Here is a 24,486-nt window from a genome sequence, read left to right on the forward strand (position 1 = left end):
TTTCCCTTCTGAATGTAGCTGGGATTAAACAACAAATGTCAGCCTTGTGCAGAATGAATACAAAGAATAATTTTGTCCGTGAAAACATTGCACACAATTCAGTTGATGATGCACTTCATGTTACGTTGTGTGCTAGCAAAGAAGTACAAAGTACATTAACAATAAGTTCTTCATAAAAATACTTTATTAACATTAAAACTATTTCAACATCTATCCACTAATTGTCAAACAAATGGGGGATTTATTTAAAGTATTCTGCTACATGTTCAGGAGGTTTAGGTTTATCATTGTCATGTGTTGAGGTACAGTAAAAAGCTTTGTTTTGCATGCTATCCAAACAGATCATATAATATTATACATACCAGGAGGCTACAGGATCAGGCTCAGCGGTCAATCATTCCGTGATCTACTGAATCATACTTGATGGGACAGTTACCCTGTTATGGAGGTGCATAAAATCAGGAGGGGCATAGACAGGGCGAATGCACAGGATTGGGGAAATTAGGTACTCGAGGACATACGTTGAAGGTGAGGGGAAAGAAATAGTAGAAACCCGAGGGGCAACTTTTTCCACACAGATGGTGGTGGGTATATGGAATGAATGGTCAGAGGACATGGCTGAGACAGATACAATAACAATATTTAAAAGATATTTGGACAAGTACATGTATAGGAAAGGTTTCAAAGGATATGGGTCAAACACGGAGAAATGGGACTAATGTCGGGGTGGAACGGTGGTGCTGCAGTACAGTTGCTGCCTTCCAGCGCCAGAAACCCAGGTTCAATCCTGACTGTGGATGCTGTCTGTACGGAGTTTGTACGTTCTCCCTGTGACTGCGTGGGTTTTCTCCAGGCGCTCCGGTTTCCTTTCACATTCCAAAGACGTACCGATTTGGAAGTTAATTCTGTAAATTGTCACTGGTGTGCAGGATAGTGCTAGTGTACGGGGTGATCGTTGGTCGGAGCGGACACAGTGGGCCGAAGGGTTTGTTTCCACACTGTATCTCTAAAGTAAAGTTTAAACCTGGACATCTTGGTCAGCATGAACTGGTTGGGCAGAAGGACTTGTTTCCATGCTGTATGACTATGACTCTTGCCATGCGGTTGTAAACAGCTCGATTAGGGGTTATTAAAATATAAGAGGACAAGGGTATTCCTTAAAAAGGCACAAAGATCATGTATTACCCACAGTTAGCAATATATGTGATATATGTGTTGCTGTCTCATCTGCATCTGGACTAGATGCTGTATGTTCTTATAACGGCCCTATTTGTTTTGGCTCTGAAACACCAGCAGCCCATTCATAAATTTTCAGTGATCTTTGAGATACCGAACCTGTAGTATTTATTATTGCCCATTATAAAACCTTCATTTAATGCCATTTAAGTTCGGGGGAAATATTGATTGTACGAGAATTAACTGAGGGGAGACTGAAGCAGTTTAAAAATGTCCAAGAGCTCTTATTTGCTTAGTTAGGATTGGATACATTTTTTAAAAAGCCTGCACGGAAGCTGAGCCAATGATCACAGCAGATCTTGGTAAAGATAGACTCATTCCTTATTTGCCAATCAAACGGAGTCTGGAATGACGTAAGTGAAAAATCAAACCTTTTTAAGTGCCCTGCAGGTTCTCATTACTCATAAGATTGCTCACTAATCTGTGAGGAAAGAGAGGAAGGGAGAGAGAGTGAGAGAGAGAGAGAGACAGAGACAGAGAGAGAGAGAGAGAAAACAAGCAAGCAAAAGTCGTAAATGTGCTTGTTACAACAGCGAGACATGGCTAACCAAAAGAGCAAGATTTTTCTTCTATTTGCGGTTTTAGTTTTTTTGCCATCAGTCATTTGCCAAACCCCTGAACAAGGAGAATACAGAGCACCGTGGACAGAAGAAAAGGTATGTTTCTTACTGTCTGAAATTTCACTGTGAATTAAATGTGTGACAGGGCTTATGTTTTATGTTTTAAAATGGAGAAAAGCAGGGAGGTTTCCAGCTTCTCCTACCCCAGAGTGTTGTTATTAAAAGGTTACCAGATATAGTATCACTAAAACAAAATAACCCACTGTATTTTGGGAGGAGTGTTAAAAAGATTTAGAATACAGTCAGTTTGCAATCCATTGTTTTTCTGCCATATATCTATAATAAAATGTTGAAATAATAAAATGCTGAAACAAATACAGAACTATTTTAAGTTGGGATGTTCATGCCTAGGGTTGCTATGAAGGTCTGGAAATTTTAACTCCTTGGTCTCATTGCCACACTTTAGAGAATGTGTGGAATCTGTGTCCACCTATCACTTGCCAGGCTTTGTCCCACCTCCCTTCCAGCTTTCTCCCATCTAAAACAATCAGCCTGAAGAAGGGTCACAACCCAAAACATCAGCTGTCCATGTTCTCCAGAGAGGCTGTCTGACCCACTGAGGTAGTCCAGCACTTTGTGTCCTTCTTTGTAAACCAGCATCTGCAGTTCCTTGTTTCTACCCTTCCAACATGGCAAGTGGTGAGAGACTATGTAGGAGAGATAGAGTCCTGGAACAAGCTTTCTTGGGTCACCTGGAGCTGCATTCCGATTAGAGTAATCGAGTAATTCAGCATGGAAACAGGCCCTTCTGCCCAACTCGTCCATGCTGACCAAGATGCCCCATTTAAGCAAGTTCCATTTGTCTATGCCTGGTACATATCCCTCTAAATCCTGCCATATTTATGTTAGTTCCATTTGCCAGTGTTTGACCCATATCCCTCCAAACCTTTCCTATCCATGTAGTTGCTCAAATGTCATTTAAATGTTGTTATTGTACCTGCCTCGACCTCTTCCTCTAGAACCTCGCTCCATATACTGTATGTGCCATGCTCTGTGCGAAAAAGCTGCCTCTCAGTTTCCAATTAAATCTTTTCTGTTTCACCTTAAAACTTTGCACTCTAGTCAATGCGATGGTGTAGTATTATGGATAGGAAAGGTTTAGAGAGATATGGGTAAAATGTGGACCAGTGTAGGTGGGGTATCTTGGTTGGCATGATGGGCTGAAGGGCCTGTTCTTTTGGTGTATGACTCTATGATTCTAGCTCTTGATTCCTCAAACCTGGGAAATAGACGGTGTGCATTCACACTTTCTATGTTTCTGGTCTGCAAAGAAGTCCCAAATATTCTAACTTATCCCAGCCTCTTCTGACCATGGTTACACAAGGTTTTATAAGCAGGCCCAGCTCCAAATCTGATTTACTGGTCTTAATCTGTTAAAATGGGGAGAACTAAATGACATATTTTTACTGTCAATCTGGAAATGATGCAGAGAAGATGTTGCCAGGACTCAAGGGCCTGAGCTATAGGGAGCGGCTGAGAATGTGGGGTGATCTGAAAGAAGTGTACAAGATCGTGAGAGGAATAGATCAGGTAAACGCATAGTGTCTCTTGCCTAGAGTAGGGGAATCGAGAAACGGATGACATAGGTTTAAGGTGAGGGAGGAAAGATTTAATAGGAACCTGAGGGATAACTTTATTACACTACGGGTGGTGGGTGTATGAAACGAGCTGCCAGAGGTAGGTGCTATGGCAACATTTATGAAACATTTAAACAATGGATAGGATAGGGTTAGAGGGATATGGGCCAAACGCAGGCAACTGGGTCAAGTGTAGATGGGACATGATGGTCAGTCTGGGCAAGTTGATAAAGTTTTCAAAATTGTTCTCTAAATAGCTGTCAGAGCTGCCAGGATCCTGGTGGTTCAACTAATTAGGGATATTTACAATCATTTGTTTATAATTACAAATCATGGCAAAGGAACAAACCAATCAATCCAAACTATCCAAGACTCTGTAGCCTGAAAATCGCAGTACAAAGTACACACTTTGTTTTCTTGACTTTGGGCTTTGTTTTGCTTTTGCACTATAGTGGGGTTTTTTTTTATTTGTTGAACATCTTTTTTTTTTTGTTTTATTCAATTATTTATTGAGTACTGTGTTTACAAACCCGTGGTGCTGCTGTTGCAAGTAAGAATTTAATTGTTGCCCGAGTTCATTCGTCCAAAATAGCCCACCATTGCATCTCTTCAACCTACTCTAATCCTAGAGAAGCAGCAGTACTTTATCCAATGTTTCCAATGTTTTTGTGAAATTCACAACAAACAGAGGAAGTCAAGTAACAAAATCAGTGCTGCAATTATGTGACATCTTTCAAAGATAATTTTACCCTTGGGCATGAATCCGGGCTACTGGATTTTTCAATAATTTCTTCATTTTAATCTCTCTTTAAAGCTACGGGGATAGCATTTAAAAAAAATCCAAACTTTACTATTAAATGATGGTGAGGCCACACATAGAGTATTGTGTAGGAAGGAACTGCATATGATGGTTTATACTGAATATGGACCCAAAATGCTGGAGTAACTCAATGGGCCAGGCAGCATATTTGAAGAACATGGATAGGTGACATTTCAGGTTGGTGACGAAAAACTCTGAAGAACATGGATAGGTGACGATCCGAAACGTGACATGCATTTTCTCCAGAGATGCTGCCTGCGTTTTCTGCCTAAATTACTCCAGCACCTTGGGTCCCTTTTTTGTAAAGCAACATCTGCAATTCCCTTTTGCAACATTTAAAAGACATTAGGACAGGTACATGGATACCCAAGGTTTGGAGAGATATAGGCCGAAAAAGGGCTAATGGAACAAGCTAAGATGGGGCTGCTTAGTCGGTCAGCAGGGACAAGTTGGGCCGAAGGGCCTGTTTTCATGCTGTCTGACTATGATTCTATGAATGTATCTACTATATACTTGAATGAACATGGTTACTAAAGGTATACAGAGAGCTGAAAGCATTTCTGCATGTAACAGCCTCCATGCTTAGGATCACTTTGCAAACCTCCCCAACATGTTGGCCACTTGCTGCTGATTTCACACTGCACTGCCACAACCTGTGTCCGTATGGCAATAGCCAGGCAATTAATTACACTGGGAAATCTGCCAGACGAACCTTCACCTGGTTAGACCTTGTGCAGGAACAGTATGTCCATTCATGTGAATGGAGCAGAAGGGCTACAGACCAGGAAGTCCAATGTCTGTGATAGGAAAGTTACCGGAGAGGATTCTGAGGGATACAATATTCTTGCATTTGGAAAGATAGGGATTAATTAGGGATAGTCAGTCAAGAGTATTTAATTGTCAAACAGAACAATGAACTTCTTACTTGCAGTGCACAACAGGTTTGTAAACAAAAACAAATTGCAGATGCTGCTTAATACACAAAATGACACTCAGAGCTGGAGTAATTCGGAGGGTTAGGTAGCATCCCTGGAGAACATGGCGTTTTGGGTTGGGTCTGAAGAAGGGTCTCGACCCGAAATATCACCTGCCCATTTTCTCCAGAGATGTTGCCTGACCCGCTGAGTTACTCTAGAACTTTGTGTCTTTTTAGGTTTGTGAACACAGTACTCAATAGATGGCATAATAGACAAACAAACAAAAAATAAGTTAAATACATTTAAAACGCCAATATAGTGCAAAACAAAATAAATCCCGAAATCTCCAGTGCTACCATGACAGTACTTAGTTCAAGGTTTTGTTGGAGTCTGCAGTGTTCAATAGCCTGATGGTTGTTGAGAAGAAGCTGTTCCTGAACCTGGATGTCACAGCATTGTTTTGAGTGAGGGAGATCGCATGCCATGAATTTGATTCGATTTTATGAAGAAGTAACCAAGGAGGTTGATGAGGGCAGGGCCGTATATGAACTTCAGCACGGTCTTTGAGAAGGTTCTACATGGTTGGTTGCTCAAGGAAATGAGTATAGAAGTTGAAACATCGTGTTCATTTTGTACAAGATGTTAGTGAGATTTCATTTGGTGTATTGTGTCCAGTTTTGGTCACCCTGCTTCAGGTTACCTGTAATTAAACTGGAAAGAATGCAGAGAGGACTTATGGGGATATTGAAGGGATTCAAGGTTTTGAGGTCTAGGGAGTGGTTAGGCAGTTTAGAACTTTATTCCTTGGAGCTCAGGAGGCTGCGGGGGTGATCTTATGGAGGCGTATAAAATCATTAAGGGAATAGACAAGGTGAATGCACAGAATATTTTTTTCCCCAGAGTAGGGGAATCAATAATTAGAGAGCATAGATTTAAGGCGAGAAGGAACTTTCAGGTCAATTATTTCACACAAAGGGAGTTAGTTACATGGAACGAGCTGCCGGAGGAAGTTGTTGAGGCAGGTGCAATAACACAATTTAAAAGAGACTTGGACAAGTACATGGACAGGAAGGGTTTAGAGAGATATGGGCCAAACCTGGGACTTGCTTAGATGGGGTGTCATGGTTAGCATGCATGAGTTGGGCCGAAAGGCCGGTTTCCATGCTGCATGACTATGACTCAAAGTCTTGCGGTGGAATTGGACCAGATCAGTTCAGGCAGCAAGTTGTCAATGGATCTACAAAACTGGGGGTGCATGCTTAACATGTAGGTCAGAGGTGGATATGGGCAGCTCGCTGGAAGCGGCAAGTACTGCCTCACTGAGAAATAAAACAGCCTTCTTACATCTGCGGCAAGTGGCGAGCTGGTAGAGTTGCTGCCTCACAGCACTGGAGACCTGCATTCAATCCTGACCTCGGGTGCTGTCGGTGTGAAATTTGCACATTCTCCCATGACTGTGTGGGTTTCTTCCGAGTGCTCTGGTTTCCTCCAACATCTCCCACATCTGGACGGCACACTGGCACAGTGATAGAGTTGCTGCATTGCAGCGCCAGAGACCTTGGTTCGATCCTGATGACGGGCGCTGTCCTTACGGAGTTTGTACATTCTCCCTGTGACCGTGTGAGTGTTCTCTGGCTGCTCCAGTTTCCCCCTGCACTCCAGTAATGTACAGGTTTATAGGTTAATTGTTCATTGAAAATTATAGATTGTCCCTAGTGTGTAGGATAGTGCTAGTGTATGGGGTGATCGCTGGTCGGCACGGACTTGGTGGGCCAAAGGGTTTGCTTCTCCGCTGTATTTCTATGTCTAAAGTCAATCTCAAAGATGGGTTTGTCGGTTAATTGGCCTCTGTAAATTGCCCCTAGTGTGTAGTAAGCGGATGAGAAAGTGGGATTACACAGAACTAGTGTCATCGGCTGATTGATGGTCAGCATGGACTCGGTGGGCTCAAGGAGCTGTTTCATTGCTGTATCTTAAACTAAAATTAAAATTCTAAATATCCAGTGTGAATCACAGTTTAAGTTATTTTGAATGTCAATTGCTGTTGGGAATATTGTGAAAACATTTTTGGCAGACGTACTGTAAGTCCTATTGTTTGAAGATAAGACACAAAATGCTGGAGTAACTCAGCGGGACAGGCATCATCTCTGGATAGAAGGAATGGGTGACATTTTGGGTCGAGACCCTTCTTCAGACAGTCAGGGAAGAGGGAAACGAGAGATATGGAAGGGTAAGATGGGAAAACGAGAGATCGCTCAGTCTGAAGAAGGGTCTCAACCTGAAACATCACCCACTCCTTCTATCCGGAGATGCTGCCTGTCCCGCTGTGTTACTCCAGCATTTTGTGTCTATCTTCGGTGGAAAGCAGCATCTGCAGTTCCTTCCAACACAGTCATAATTGCAAAATGGGTACTTGATTTGATATCACAACATTAAACAGTTAGCCTATTCCAGATAGTGCCGTTTTAATGCTATATACAATTGTTCAGTTCCTCAGTTCAATTTAAAACCATTGAAAAACAAATTATTTTGCCCACCTCATAACCACTGCAGTAATTACCAAGCACTAATTATGTAATATTCTGCTTTTCTATCCTATGGGTTACTAGGACTTGCTGTTTCGCAACGCGTAGAACTAATTTTAAAATCTGACTGAATGCATTACGATTAATAATAATTATTGTTTCAAAAATGTTAAAGCATATTAGATGTGTTTGTGCTGGCAAGTTTCTGTACAAATGCTCTAAACCCGTGTAGATTTTAAGTTTTCTCAAATTGTCAATGGCTTTATATCTCCAGCTATTCCATAAACCCAAATACCTGACCGCCAATGATGTCCGTAATATGACAGCGCTGACCAACATTTCCCAGATGTGGTATAATTATCTGAGACCAATACTCCGTGAGAGGTATCCAGGATCTATTGGGAATGTTGCGGTACGCCAGGTGGGTAAAGAAACTCTATAAAACAATGGTCAATCAAGGTTCATGTACTTCAGAAGGTTAATGCGAGTAAAGCAGTGAATTATTTCTCTGAATGTTATTTGACAAATGAGAAAACATCTACATATCTGAAGGTTCCGACCTGAAACGTCGTGTGTCCATGTTCTCCAGAGATGCTGCCTGACCTGCTGAGTTACTCCAGCACTTTTTTGGTAAACCAGCATCTGCAGTTCCTTATGTTTATAGAGTCATAGAGTGATACAGTGTGGAAACAGGCCCTTCGGCCCAACTTGCCCACACCGGCCAAGAATGTCCCAGCTACACTAGTCCATCTATGTTTCTATGTTTGCCTGCACTTGGTCCATATCCCTCTAACCCTGTCCTATCCATGTGCTTGTCTAACTGTTTCTTAAACAATGGGATAGTCCCAGCCTCAACTACCTCCTCTGGCAGCTTGTTCCATACACCCACCAACCCTTTGTGTGAAAAAGTTATCCCTCGGATTCCTTTAAATCTTTCCCCCCCTCACCTCGGTCCTCTGTCACAATGCCCTCTGGTCCTCGAAAGTGCTGTTAAAATTTGTAACCAAAATAGTTGGGTAAAATTATGGTACTACTGCACAGATAATAATGATCCTTCCTGGTGACATTTTGGGGTGGCATTTTGATTCCAGGAAAGACACAGGGTGCTGGAGTAACTCAAAGGATCAGGCAGCACCTCTGGAGAGTATGGATAGTTGACGTTTTGGGTCTGGACCCTTCTTCACACTGCTTGTAGCAATTTCAGGACCATGAATAATCTACGGACATTACTTTTTGTCCAGTTTAACTCTGTTTTCTAGTCAACCTGCGGAACAACAACTGATGCAATGTTACCAGTTTGGCAGCTGCGGCTTATTGTTTGAGATAAAATAGAGGCAACATATGCCCTCTCAAAAGTCAACATAGTAATTTCTGTGACTTAGCCTCTAGTTTATCATCACAAGGCAACACCTGAATCAGTGCACTCCATTGGTTATCAGCTCAGATATTTGTTCTCTTAGAATGTGTCTTGAATGAAAAAGACTCGTATCTGAAGTTTGAAATCAGCCTGCTGAAGTCCATTTCAATTTCACTTAATCGCATAATTTGCCCTGCACAATCATGACCGGAATTTTACTGAGTAGCTCTATTTAAGAAGTAAATAGAAATTCAAGAATAAAATACCTGTTAACGAACTGGTTAGGGCGGCATAGTGTCACAGCTGGTAAAGCTGCTGTCCCATAACGCCAGAGACTCGAGGTCAATGCTGACATTGGGTGCTGTCTGTGTAGAGTTTGCACGTTCTCCCTGTGACCGCGTGGGATTCCTCCGGGTGCTCCGACTTCCTAAAGACGTGCAGGTTTGTAGGTTAATTGCCCTCTCTAAATTGCCTCTAGTGTGCAGGGAGTGGATGAGAAAGTGGGATAACATAGAACTAGTGTGAACGGGTGATGGTTCGTCAGTATGGACTCGGTGGAGCGAAGGGCCTGCTTCCATGCTGTATCTCTAAACTAAACTAATCAAAAGTAAACTAAATTGAATTTATAAATCTACAGTAATCCGTGCAATGGAATGAGCTCTGTCATAAACAAACAAAACCAGCTGCAAAATATCCAAACTAAAGCTCATGACTTACAATATTTAATTGTCGTTGTCATTTTGTTGCGCTAAGATTTTATATGAGCAGCATTTAAAATGTAGATCTTTAGAATCAGACACTTTTTAGAGATCTTTATTTAGAGCTCATTCTCACAAGATTAAACAATATAAATCCTATAACTCAACCAAACAGTTTTTTTACCCTCTTTGATTGGAGAACATAGAACAGTACAGCACAGGAACGGGTCATTCGGCCCATAATGTTTGTGCCGAACATGATGCCAAGTTAAACTGATCTCATCTTTCTGTACATGATCCAAATCCCTCTATTCCTTGCACTTCCATGTGCCTATCAAAAAGCCTCTTAAACGCCACTATCATGCCTGCCGTCACCACCACCCCGGATATGCCTTCCAGGCCCCCACCACTCTGCATAATAAACTTGCCCCACACATCTCAATTAAACTTTCCCCCTCTCAACTTATAGCTATGCCCTCTAGTCTTGGACATTTCCACCCTGGGAAAAAAGATTCTGACTGTCTACCTTATCTATGCCTCTCATAATTTTATATACTTCCATCAAGTCTTCTCTCAACCCCCGTCATTCCAGAGAAAACAATGCACGTATTTCCAACCTCTGCCAATAGCTGAAACCCTCTAATCCATGCAGCAATCTGGTAAACCTTCTCTGCACCCTCTCCAAAGCCTCCCCATCTTTCCTGTGATAGGGTGACCAGAACTGCACGTAAACTCCAAATGCAGCATAACCAAAATCTTACAGTGCTGCATTATTTGCATTCATAATCATCCAGTTAAGTTAACATTACAAACACAGAGACTTCAGTTATGTTGCTGAGACCTGTTTCTATCTCAAAACCAGAACTGTCAATTGGAGACACAAGGAACTGCACATGCTGGTATCAGGTTAACTTTCTCAAATTGTTTTTTTTCTCTCGACAGCACATCATAAGTCAGTTAAGTGATCTGCAGGCCGGCTGGGTCATTGAAGAGGATACTTTCCAGGAGTCAATACCCTATGGAACCGTCACGTTTTCCAACATCATCGCGACACTGAATCCCTTAGCCAAACGGAGGCTAGTGCTGGCTTGCCATCACGATTCAAAATATTACAATGAATGGTGGTACAGCAGAGTCTACGTGGGTGCCACTGATTCCGCTGTGCCGTGCGCTATGATTTTGGAACTGGCTCGTGCTCTTGACTATCTGCTACTTCAGATGAAGGTACACCTGAGTACATCACAGACCACCAGTGTAAATAATTAACTTTGTACATTATAGCGCCCGAGGTCAGGATTGAACCCGGGTCTCTGGCGCTGTGAGGCATCGGGTCTACCAGCTGTGTCACTGTGCCACCCTAAGATGTTTTCAAATATGGTCTCTCTTGCTCTGGTGGCCTTTGGACATACCTACAGTAACTATTCTGTGTATTAAATCAACCTGTTAATGTTATGATGTCTCAAGAAACAAAAAGAGTACCTATATTCAACACAAATTTCTGATACTATATATTATATTAGCTCACAGGTAGGCAACTTGGTCTGCACAGGCAAGTTGGGCCAAAGGGCCTGTTTCCATGCTGTACAATTAATGACAAAATAATTGGGTTCACGACACAACATACTCACTTGGTAACGATATTTGGACAAATTGAAGTATTAAGGACGTTGCAAGATCAGCCTAGTGATATGCTAACAAATTTGACTCTGACTCGAGTTTGACAGCTCCCCCATTCTTAGGCAAATAATGTACTCTGCCATTTTGGAGGTGCAATGGTAGGGGACGGTTCAGATGACAAACACTGGCTCTGACTGCCTGCTCAAGATTACCAGAAAGAATCTACAAGGTAGCATGAGGGAAAAATTTTGGGTTATCATAAACAACAATAATTCACCAACCGTCACCACTAATTGATTACTAATCCTGCTGAAATTCTGGGGCCTTGTGCAAGACATTAACATTTGCATTACAACATGCATGTAGCAATACCTGTATATCTCTAGGCTTTGGACGATATCCAGCACATGTCATTCCTGCCACGTTAGGCAATGAAAGTCTCCAATAGAGGAAGATCAACTTTCAATGGTTTTGCACGATCAACATCTTTGTTCAGAAACTCAATTGTAAAAGCTTCTAAAGTAATTGAGGGTAATAATTAATAGATTAGAAGATGGGTAATCCACAGATATCTTACCTCCTGACTCAACGTTGTGTAATCATTACCTACAAGGTGCAAGTTAAGAGTAGAATGTAATACTGGCTTGATGATTCAGCCATAATATTAAAATGTCCAATTTTACGTAACTAACCTACAAACAACCCTTCTTTCCTCCCCCCCCCCCCCGCCCGCCTCCTTCCCTGTGGACTTGTTTATGTCCTAGGAACAGAATTAGGCCATTCAGCCCATCTACTCTGCCATTCAATCATGGCTAGTCTATTTTTCCCTCTCAACCCCATTCTCCTGCCTTCTCCCCTTAACTTTTGACACAATTACTAATCAAGCATTTGTCGATCTCTGTTTGCAAAATACCCAATGACTCATAACCATTTCTCTCCCTTCTCCCTCCCCTTCCACCTACATTCCTTCCTCTGGCTTCACAATTCGCAGCTCTTCTATCCTTATCTTACCTTATTCTGCCAATCAAAATTCTCCAGCACTTTGTGTCTTTTTAGTTCCGCCATAACAATACTTGATGCCAAACGTCAGGCTGTTGGAAACTGTGGCTGCAATGTGTGCAAAAGATGCTCCACCACGTCACCAAGACTGCTTCTGGACCATATCTAAAACCTAATATCTTTGGTATCTAGACAAACATGGGGAGTAATGTTGTAGCTAGCCAAACATGTCAGGACCATTATCTCCAAGGACATCTCCAAGTCAAGTATCAACCTGATTTGGGGCATATTGTCTTTTCATCCAATTGCTGTCTCTCAGGAGCTACTCTCTGCTTCAACATTATGCAATTTCTGCTTCAACTATGATACTAGAAAACCTAGAATAAGGAAGACTTTTCAATTAAGTAAATAACTCACAAAGTCTCTTTATTGTCAGTGGGTATAATCAGGAACTCTCATTCCAACAGCAATGAATAAATGTTTCCTTCGCTCCATAGATGCTGCTGCACCCGCTGAGTTTCCCCAGCAATTTTGTGTACCAGCAATGAATAAATGCCTCACTACTTGGAGTGCAGAGGTAGAGAAAAGTGGAAAAAAAAACTATCTGCTGAAGGAAGGAACTCAACAGGCCAGGCAGCATCTGTGTAGAGGAATGGGCATTTGATGTTTCAGGTCAAAAAGTCCGGATTGGTGTTAGTTTGCTGAAGTTCTAAGTTGTTTGTGGTTTCTGTGTTCCAAAATTTAATTGAGTTTTAATGCTTGAAAATGTCTCCACAGAAATATCATACCATTCTGTCGCTTACTAGATGTTTCATTTTCAGTACAGATGTACTTACATTTAAATTATTTTTCTTCCATATAGAGTATGGTCGACAGGCCAGATCTTACGCTGCAACTGATTTTCTTTGATGGAGAAGAAGCATTCCAGTATTGGTCAGAGAATGATTCCCTGTACGGTTCTCGACACTTGGCACAGCAGATGGAGAGGATTGCCCATCCACCGGGCGCAACTGATACCAACCAGCTCCATGCAATTGTAGGTACCACCTGAGCTGCAAGTAGTCATTGGGCCATAGTGGGACTAGCTTAGATGGGGTGGCGTGGGTGAGGTAGGCCAAAGGACCCGTTTCCGTGGAAACGGAAACGGGTCCTTTGGCCTACCTCACCCACGCCACCCCATCTAAGCTAGTCCCACTAGCTCGCTTTGGGCCCATATCCTCCTAAAGCTTTTCTATCCATGTACTTGTCCAAGTGTATAAAATCATGAAGTCAATTGATCAGGTGAATGCACACAGAGTCTTTTACCCAGGGTTGGGGAATCAAGAACAGAGGACATGGGTGAGAAGGGAAAGATAGGAAACTGAGAGGCAACTTTTTCACTCAGAGGGTGGAGGGTATATGGAAGGAACTGCCAGAGAAGGTAGTTGAGGCAGGTACTATATCAGCATTTAAAATTCACTTGGAAAAGTACATGGTTAGGAAAGGTTTCGAGGGATATGGGCCAAACTTGGGCAGATGAGACTAGTGCAGATGAGCCACATTGGTTGGCATGGCAAGTTGGGCTGAAGGGCCTGCTTCCTTGCTGTATGACTCTATGACTCAATGACTATGATTCTTTGTAATTATACAGACTATAAAACTGCCAGATTGTTGTTAAAAACCAATTGCGTCATTGATGACCTACAGGGGATAATTTGCAATGTTTTCACTAATGAGAGAGTTCCCAGTAAGATGATGCGGCAGAGTGGTGCAGCTGGTAGTGCTGCTGCCTCACAGCGAGCAGAGACCCGTGTTCCATCCTGACCTCGGATACTGTGTGTTGAATTTGCATGTTCTCCCTGTGACCCGCACGGGTTTCCTCCGGGTACTCTGGTGCCTCCATATTCCAAAAATGTGCAGGTTTGTAGGTTAATTGGCCTCTGTAAATTGCCCCTGGTGTGTAAGGAGTTGATGAGAAAGTGGGATAACATAGAACTAGTGTGGACGAGTGATCAATGATCGGCGTGGAATCAGTGGGCTAAAGAGCCTCTATCTATACCGTATCTTGCATTCAATGATGGGCTAGTCGTTTAATATTGAGGTAGGTAGTAATTTTTCCTTGCAGAAGGGAATTAATTCTCTGTCTCGGCAAGCGATGTATGCTGAATCAGTAGAAGTGTTTGAAAAAGAGGTGGAGAAATATTTAGTAGAATGGAAAGAGAGATCTGGAGAAATGGCACAGATTAGGGGTTGAGCCCAGCATAGATCAATCAAGTTCATATTGAATGACGGGGCAGGCTCAAACACCCTGATCTTCCCTACTCTTGCTCCTATTTTCTTGTGTTGTGCTATTTGGGGATGAAAATCAATCAAACTTAGCTGGTCAAGCCTCTATTTGACCCAGACACTTAGTTCAGGGACAAATAGAGCAAAAAATGTTGACATTGCTAGTGGCATCCACATCCTATGAGGAAGTAAGTAGAAATGAGAAGCTGGATTGTATTTACTAATGATATTGTGGAGTACCTGGTTAACAGTGTTATGTTCATGCAAAATTGAGATCTATATTCCTGGCCAATTGCATTGTGAGATATAGCTTAGCAAGGCGAGATTTTCCCAAGTCTCCAGTTAATGCCAGGTAATATTAGATTTTGTTTTGTGGCGTTTAAGAGGCTTTTAGATAGGCATATGGAAGTGCAGGGATTAAAGGGAAATGTAATATGTACCGGCAGATGAGATCAGTTTAACTTGGTATCTTGTGCGGCACAAACATTGTGGGACGAAAGGCCCACTCCTGTGCTGTACGGTTCCATGTTCTATGACTACTTCCTTGGTTTTCTACAAATTACCTCTACCTGAGAAAGCAGGTAGCACCCCACTTGAATATCTCTTCTTAAAGACAGCATACCCCAACTTGTTCCACTGGAATTCCAGCCCAAACTTTTGTGCAGGAATCCATGAAATGGGGCTTCGTACGCTTCAGGTGTAACTAAGCAATGAACATTTCAGTCATGAAAATTATACCCAGGTGGGACTCCATTATTGATTTTACAAGGCCCATCGGGTAGTCACTGGGAATTGAGATGAACTAATTTTCTAATTTGACGAATTGCTTACATTCCTTTTAGGATTTATTTGTGTTATTGGATCTCCTTGGTGCACCAAATCCGAGATTTCCAAGTTATTTTCCAAATACAGCTCGCTGGCATAAAAGACTACAGCTAATAGGTAACTCGAACTACCAAGTATTGATCCTGTAGATAATGATGTCGTTGGTGCCAGAACAATTTTAGATGTTTCGTTGTAATTTTCCCATCTCTGCTTTTCTGAATTGTATTTACCATTTGCTGATGCCCAGGAGCTATTGTCTTGTATTTTCTCCTTCAACCGTGAAAATGGAAAACTCAGAATTAAGGAAGAATTTTTAATGGCCATAATAAATGTCAGCTTTTAAAGAGTTAAAAAAAAAACTAGACTATCAGTAAGAAGGAGAAACAAGGAACTGCAGATGCTGGTTTTAAAAAAAGACGCAAAGTACTGGAGTAATTTAGCAGGTCAGGAATCATCTCTGGAAAACATGGGTAGGTGACAATTTGGGTTGGGACACCTCTTCAGACTCTGAAGTTTGTATGATATTCCTGTGATCACGTGGGTTTCCTCCAGGTGCTCTGATGTCCTCCCACATCCCAAAGACGTGTGGGTTTGGAGGTTAATTAGCCGCTGTAAATTGCCCCGAGTGTGTAGCATGTGGATGAGAAAGTGGGATAACATAGAACTACTGTGAACAGGAGATCGATAGTCAGTGTGGACTTGGTGGGTCAAAGTGCCTGTTTCCATGCTGTATCTCTAAACTAAACAAGACTATATTGAATTTATAAATCTACCGCAGTCCATGCTATACAATGAGCTCTGTCAGAAACAAACAAAATCAGCACAAAATATTGAAACTAGGAAGATGGCTAAAGGTCATGTCTTACAATATTTAACAATTGCTGTCATCTTGCTGTGCTAAGCTTACATATAGAACCTTTTAAAATGTAGATCTTCAGAATCTTACACTTTTAGGAATTATTATTCAGAGCTCTTTCTCACAAGATTAAATGATATTAACCCCATACAAACTATAGAAAGATTAGAGGATAAGATGTAAGGGTTTTTTATTCTGCATGTGAGGAATAACTACAGGAATCTCCTGTATCTACAGTCAGGTTAGTTTCAGTTTCTGTATCTGTTGAAGACTTATGGTGGAAAACTCTGCAAGCTGCATAGTTTTATTTTGAGTGAAATTTCCTAACCTTAGTTAAGTGTTGGTCTATGATTCTACTTTCTGGTGCCTTACTAAATGTCCTAAAGCAATTTAAGGCCAATGGGGATTTGCACATTTAGAAAGATAAAGTTCAATACTTGTAATAAGTCAATAAACTTGGCAGTAATGCCACAAGGAACACTTTCATCATAATTTAGAACATAGAAAAGTACACCATAGGAACAGGCCCTTCAGCCCACAATGCATATTCTATACACGATGCCCAGATAAACAAATCTCCTTTCCTGCACGTGATCTACATCCCTCCATATCCATGTGCCTATCAAAAAGTCTCTTAAATATCACTATCGTATCTGCCTCCACCACCATCCCTGGCAGCGCGTTCCAGACACCCACCACTCTCAGTATAAAAAAACCTGCCCTGCACATCTCCTTAAAACTTTGCCCTTTCGCTTTAAAGCTCTGCCCTTTTGGCTTTGAAGATAAATCAGGGAGGGAGATTTCCTATGATGCTTGTAGAAAGAAGGTAAATAAATAGACAACACTGAATAAATTGAAAACTTAATTTATGCAACAATACAGACATCAAGGCATAGTTTTAAATAATATTTCCTTATTCAGGATTTTCTGGCTCTCTAAAAATAACCAACCAAACATCAAGCAGACTTAAATGTGTCCATAAATGTGATTTTGCCCTCATTTATGGAGATTATTCCTGCCTCTAGAAAACCATAATAGTGTAAATATTTCAATGTTATAAGACATGGGAGCAGAATTAGGCCATTTGGCCCATGAAGGCTGCTCCACCATTCGATCATGGGTGATCTATTTTTCCCTTTCAACCCAATTTTCCTGCCTTCCTGTGTTTTGTGCTTTTTTAAATTTTCGTATGACTGTAAGGAAAATTGAATTTTGTTGTCTCTTATGAGATAATGACAAAAATTGAATCCAATCCAATCCAAATCCACGTAACCTTTGACGCCCTTATTAATTAAGACCCATCAATCTCAGCTTTAAAAATACCAAATGACCGAACCTCCACAGCCGTCTGTGGCAAGGAATTCCTCAGATTCACCGTCTCCTGGCCAAAGAAATTCCTCCTTGTCTCCTTTTTAAAGATATGTCTTTTTTGTTCTGTGGCTGCGCCCCCTGGTCCTAGACTCTCCCACTAGTGGAAACAACCGCTCCCATCCACACTATCTAGGTTATGATAGGCCAACCTAGAAGCATACCGAGTTACTGAATTATCTATAAAAATTAAAAACAACGAACATGTTTGATGTTGTCTGATAGAACGGCGCCTGCATCGTCTGGGTGTACTGAGTGACCATCCGACTGAAGTGAAATATTTCTGGACCAAAATGCGTGCTGGGCACATCGACGACGATCATATACCATTTCTGCAAAGAGGTATGTTGGAGCAAACAACCATGAATGCAACAACACAATTAACGTGTTTATATTTTGTGTGGTTTACCTGCTTATGTTCATCACACAAAGTAACCTCCCTTCCATTGACTCCATCTACACTGCCTCCATGAGGCTACTAGCATAATCAAGGACTCGACTCACCCCGGTCACTCCCTCTTCTCTCCTCTCAGGCAACCAAACTGATGCCTGGATTAAGGAGGTTTAAACTATGGAGAGAGGTTGGACGGATTGATTGTTTTCTCTTGATCGGCAGACGTTGAGGGGAGACCTGGCAGAAATATATAAGATTATTCAAGGCCTGGATAGGACATTCAGAACCTCTTTCCCAGGATGGAAATATTAAATATGAGAGGGTATAATTTAAGGTGAGAGGGGCTATGTTTTGAGATGTCTGAGGCAAGTTTGTTACACAGGGAGGTGAGTGACTGGAATGTGTTTGGCACAGACATTATGGCTTAAGGACCTGTTCCTGTGTTGCACATCATTACCAGGAACCTGAGGGGCATCTTTTTCACACAGTGGGTGATGGGTATATGGAACGAACTGCCAGAGAAGGTAGTTGAGACAGGTACTGAAACAACATTTAAAAAACATTTGGACAGATTCATGGACAGGGAAGATTTAGCGGGATATGGGCCAAACGCAGACAGGTAGGACTAGCGTAGTGGCATCTTGGTTGTCATGGGCAAGTTGGGCTGAAGGGTCTGTTTCCATGCTGTATGACTCTTTGATTCCATCATTACGTTGTTACCAAATTCCAGCCAACTCTAGAATGTGATATTGATAGGAATTAAACATTAAAAAAATAATGCTGCTTTTTTTGTTTTTTACAGGAGTTCCTATTCTGCATGTCATACCGACACCTTTTCCTCAAGTTTGGCACAGCATGGAGGATAATGAGATTAACCTCGACCCAACAACAATTGAAAACCTCAATAAAATACTGCAACTGTTTGTTTTGGAGTATCTGAGATTGTAAGTTAGTTCTCGGGTTCACATAGAGTAATAATGGTCATGACAGAGTTAAGTACTTCAAACGAAACGGATTTCAACCAATTCAAACAGTAGCCATTCCCTGTTGCCTTAAAGTAATTCGGAAGACATTATAACGATAATGCAACATTACTCATCAAATTAATATGTGTTTGTACTTGATATGTTCAATGAATTAATATTAATTGTTACTAACCAATTAATATTTTATGCTGTGCATTTTTGGTAGACAATGCATATTGTATTAGTTTTTTAAGTATCTTTGTTTCAGTAAACATTTGAAACCTTTTTTGGTGAATTTTGGCCGTAGAGTTGTTATACACATTTTATGTGGGTAAAAGGTGTCGCTCAATATAAGAGAATCATCTATTTTGTGTTTTGTATTATGTATCTGGAACAAGGACTGGTATTGAAGTGTTATAGTATGTGGTGTGAAATCAATTTAACAATACTTTGTGGGGGATAATTTTCCTTTGGTTTCTGTTTCAAAACATTTGGTTATATTCAACAGAACCAAATGTGCAGAGTTGAGTATCACCACCAGTTAACACTTTGGCATCCATTTAGTCCGTAATAAAAGATGACCATTCTACCCAAAACTATGGAAGGATTCTACCTTTGCAAGCTGAAGATGAATAATTAAAATACGTACTGAGTTTCTAACGATAGAGTAGCATAGTCAGCACTTTTCTAATAATATCAATTTAAGTGGAGAGCTCCCCTTCCTTGACAGGTCACCCACCTACAGGGTTAAAACTATTTGCTGCTGCTCATACTCTTCTTTAACAATCTAATCACATCAAAAAGGATGTAGCGTTACTTTACACTGTACGTGGTGTAGGATTTAATGCTTGGTTACTTATGCCAAACGTTAATATAGTACTGTACCAGATTCTGAACTGAATTTAAGAAGAGGGATATAATGCACAGTTAGCAGTAGATACACACATTGGATCTTGTGTGAGTTTTTTTTAAATCAAGGAAGGGGTTTGTTTTAATGTATCTATATTTATGGTTCCATGGAGGAAACACATTTTGTTTCAATTTTTTTGCATTAAATAAATTAGGCTGTGAGCCAAACATCCTTATTGGTAAATTGTTCAAGTTGTTAAATTCATTGATGTTAAGTTAAAGCCATGGATAAAGCCAACATTTATTACCCATCAGTATATGCCCTTGAGGAGTGGATGAGAGCCATCAGCTGGAACTGCTGCAGTTTGTGTGGTGAGAGCACTCCCGCAGTGTCTTTGAGAATGGAAATGCAGTATCTAAACACAGGGATAAGAAAGCAATATGTTTACAAGTGGGGAAATGGGAAGGTGATGGTGTTCCTAAATGCTTGCTGCTCTGGTCCTTCGAGGTAGTACGGTTTGTAGGTCCGTAAAGTGCTGGCAAAGAGATTGTGATGATTTAGTGCATTGTATTTTGTAGGTGGATATTGCTCATGGTTAAAATCAGTGCTTTTTTAGTGATGGTACCTCTAAAACATTTAAAAGCTAGATTTCAGATGTTTTGCCCAATGTTTAACCTGCATAAACTTGTATATTTCAATGGATAAATTAATTATTAATTAATTATTAATTAATTTATTTTATTTTTTGATTGTTTGTAATCTTTATCTAATATTCAATATTCAAACAATTGAAATTCGTACATGCTGCTTGCAAGTTCCGATACAAATCTCAATTAAACGCTCTTGACTCAAATAAAAATGTGCTTCTTACTGATGAGTTATTCGCAACTTGATGTTTGAATAGGTTGCTTTGTAATGTACGATTTCAACTCTGAACTAGAGTAGAAGGATATCACTTGTCATTGTTAACCTACTTTAAATGTGATAGTTGATGAAACAAGTTTCTTGCATACAACTTTATCTACGTTTAAACTTTTGTAATGAAGGTACTTAATAAATGCACTACTGCAGAAGACATGAGGTAGCAGGAAAGTATGCTTGGAGAGCTGGGCTCCACAAGATTTTTAGTGGAATGTAGTAGTAAAGAAGAATACTGGAAAATAATCAGTGCCATCTACTTTATTGTTTCAAAATGCTAATATCTTCAAATGTCTCATTCCCACGACTTCTCATTCACCTAATCGATTTTCCTTTCCTTTTCCCTCCTGACCACACATTCTTCTTTTGTAAAAAAACAAGTCTCTCTCTGAGATTGTTCCTTTCCTAATAACATAATTAGGAATAGCCTGCACCATATATGAAGAGAATGGCTGATCTTCAACCTTAAAACCATTTGCCCGCATTATCCCTTTAATGTCCTGAATTCTACTAATTTCTGCCTTAAATGAGCTTGGTGACTGAATTTCCAATGTCATTTGGATGGAAAGTTCACCATTCCTTGCATTACAAAAAGTCTCATTCTCTCAGCCTTGAATGGCTGTGGTCAGATTAAACATCATCACACATCTAGCCAGCTGACCCATTTTTAAAAAAATGTCGGTTTTAAAAAGATCTTCTCACATTATTTTATACTCTACAGATTACAGGCCAAGTCGACTCATTCTCTCCTCATATACAGATCCATCATCCCTGGGATCTTTGCTGTATGACACTATGGGAAGTATATCCCATGTTAAGTACAGAGACAAAAACAACACATTGCACACTAGGTGTGGCCTCACCAATTCCCTATATATTTGCGGTAAGACATTTTTACGCCTATACTCAGATCCTCTGGTAATGAAAGGACAACATACCATCGACCTTGCTAATCACATAGAGTGAGTGTTGAAAGCATTGACAGGCCCAAATAGCACATTCACTGCTCCATTCAAGGGATGACATCTTAAGTAATTGAATTAAGTAACTGCCCCAGTTGCTATGTTAGAAATTGAACTTGCAAAACCAAATAATCGTTGCAGTAATTTAACCATAACATTACCACAGTCAGAATGGATAAATGCAAGCTTTTTAATCTTTCACCTGAAATTGCATATTTTAAACTAAGGAGATCATCTGAGGTAGGACATCGCAGGGAGATAGAAAATAAGGCTTTTGGTACATTGGCCTTCATCGGTCAGGGTATTGTGTACAGCGGTTAGGACGTTATGTTATTGTAGTACAAGACTCGGTGAGGCTGCATTTGGATAATCAGTTTTGGTTACCCTGCTATAGGAACAATGTCATCATGCTGGAAAGAGTGCAGAGAAGCTCTATGAGGATGTTGCTAGGACTTGAGGGCTTGAGATAGAGAGAGGGGGCCTGAGGTATAGAGAGAGGTTAGGCAAGCTAGAACTTAATTCCTTAGCGTGCAGGAGGCTGAGGAGTGAGGTTATAGAGGTATACAAATTCATGAGGATAATTGATTGGGTGAATGCACCCAGGATGGGGAATCAAGAACCAGAGGACATATGTTTAAGATGAGAGGAGAAAGATTTAATATGAACCTGAGGGGAAACCTTTTCAGAGGAGGTAGTTGCGCCAGGTGCTATAATAACATTTAAAAAACACTTGGGCAGGTACATGGATAGAAATAGTTCAGAGGAATATCGGCCAAATGCAGGTAAATGGGTCTAGCTTACATGGGGTATCTTGGTCGGCATGGGCCGAAGGACCTGTTTCCATGCTCTATGACTCCGTGACTATGACCCAATCTGGAGGAAAATGTAGAAAATAATGCCTGAATGTTGACACAAAGTCAGACTTGATAAAATGGGACGAGCAAAGAGGGGGCTTGGTTGGCACGGGCGAGTTCGGCAGAGAGGACTGTTTCTGTGCTGTAACGCTCTTTGACACTAATTATTTACAAAGACTGTTTTTTACATTTCTCAAAAGTTTAGATATCCTTTCTATTATACAGTAACCAGAATTGAACACCATGTTCCCGGTGTGACTGGGGTCACCTCCAGAGCTTGCCTTAATTTCATCTCTAAACATTTCACACAGTATATACAATGTTCCAGGGTCAATGTGGCTAGATTTTATCACTTTAAGAACATAGTCAGGATCTAACTGATCATTGTTTTGCTGTTCACTTCTTTTGAGAGTATCCAGCTCTGCATCATGCTTTATCAATTATTTGCGCTTTCCCTCTTACCTTTGACAACAACATTTACAACAGATAGACCACTCCTTCAGCCCACTTGTCCCTGAATATATTATACGTATCATTGTAAGGATGTATATAGGATCTAACTGTTCCTTATATTTGCTGTTCACAAAGATGTATCAAGTTAAACGAATCTCCTCAAATAAACAGGCATTTGGAATTATTTTCTTTACTGACCCATATAATGTGACTAAAGAAAATAATTCCAACTGTCTGTTTATTGAATAATTACTTATACTTAAGGGAACTGATAGTGAAACAATTAACCTTTATTTTATATTAGAGTAACTTAGCAGGTTAGGCAACGATTTGGATTGGGACCCTTCCTCAGTCTGAAGAAAGGTCCGAACTGAAATGTCACCTCTCCCTGTCCTCCAGAGATGCTGCCTGACCCATTGAGTTACTCCAGAACTTTATGTTTTGTCTTTGTAAAGCAGTTCCTTGTTTCTCAACCTTTGTTTTAACTTTTTATTTTATTTTAGCATTTCATATTTCCATTTTCTTGCTCCGTAACTACACAAAAAGGGCTTTTAGGAAGGAAAATTGAGAAATCTAAATTTGAGGAAGTAATGAGGGGAGGTAATAAATACATGATTATCAAGATAAGAGAAGAATTAGAAATGAACGTAAAGGAAACAGACTATTTCTGCATTTGTCACCAATATTGGCTAAAATTAGTCAATAGCAGAGAGGTTTTGGCTTGGAATTGTGCTCTGTGGTATCAATAGTGCAAGATCACTTTCTTTAATATTTCTTTATTCCCTTCATCAAAGGAAATGCAAGAATCAAGGTCAGGCCTTCATTAAAATGTTTTAGGAAAAAACATGAGGCAAGAATGTTTAATTGTCATGTGTACTAACTACGGAACGATTAGATTCTTACGCAGCAATATCACAGCAAATATTGTTTTTTTTCTTTCCATGCAATAGAATGTACCTTGTATGTTATCTGCCAAATTAGTTCATGTACATTATCATACTTCAGTAAGTTTACAAAAGCATTCTGTATTTTTATCTATTTGTGATATGCTTGCTTTCCAAATAAAGGCTTGATTGTTACAAAAATTACATTTCATATTGGTCATTTTCTTCTGCTTGATTTTTGTCACCTGTCTATCTAGAATTGAAAGTGGCATCACAGTGGTCAAAAAGGCATTGGTCACATTGGCCTTCCTCAGCCAGAATATTGAGTGTAGGTCTCTCCGCAACCTCATGTGTTCCAGAGAAAACAATCTAAGTCTGTCCAACTGCTCTCTGTAGCTATTATCCTCCACTATAGGTATCAGCACTTCTCAGGTGCTGCCAGTATTAATATCTTAGATGTGTAGGAAGGAACTGCAGATGCTGGTTGAAATCGAAGTTAGAATCAAAATGCAGGAGTAAATCAGCA

General features: G+C 40.5%; 1 protein-coding gene across 1 annotated transcript; it reads left to right on the forward strand.

Annotated features, from left to right (window-relative positions):
- The first annotated feature begins 1,555 nt into the window (after positions 1–1,555).
- Positions 1,556–24,161, forward strand: LOC116975981 (glutaminyl-peptide cyclotransferase-like). The gene is made up of 7 exons (XM_033025442.1): positions 1,556–1,892; positions 7,970–8,116; positions 10,693–10,974; positions 13,229–13,402; positions 15,474–15,573; positions 17,906–18,022; positions 18,877–24,161. Exons 1-7 carry the CDS (start codon positions 1,752–1,754, stop codon positions 19,020–19,022), a joined length of 1,107 nt encoding a protein of 368 aa, XP_032881333.1. The 5' UTR covers positions 1,556–1,751; the 3' UTR covers positions 19,023–24,161.
- Positions 24,162–24,486: the final 325 nt, after the last annotated feature.

Source organism: Amblyraja radiata, chromosome 8 (assembly GCF_010909765.2).
Source record: "Amblyraja radiata isolate CabotCenter1 chromosome 8, sAmbRad1.1.pri, whole genome shotgun sequence".
NCBI classification, from domain to species: domain Eukaryota; kingdom Metazoa; phylum Chordata; class Chondrichthyes; order Rajiformes; family Rajidae; genus Amblyraja; species Amblyraja radiata.

What these genes read in the sequence shown, in the direction of transcription:
- LOC116975981 (XM_033025442.1), top strand. Translation starts at nt 1,752, where the DNA reads ATGTGCTTGTTACAACAGCGAGACATGGCTAACCAAAAGAGCAAGATT. An exon ending in GGAATGTTGCGGTACGCCAG is followed by an intron (nt 8,117 to 10,692) that starts GTGGGTAAAGAA and finishes TTCTCTCGACAG; the next exon opens with CACATCATAAGTCAGTTAAG. An exon ending in TAAAAGACTACAGCTAATAG is followed by an intron (nt 15,574 to 17,905) that starts GTAACTCGAACT and finishes GTTGTCTGATAG; the next exon opens with AACGGCGCCTGCATCGTCTG.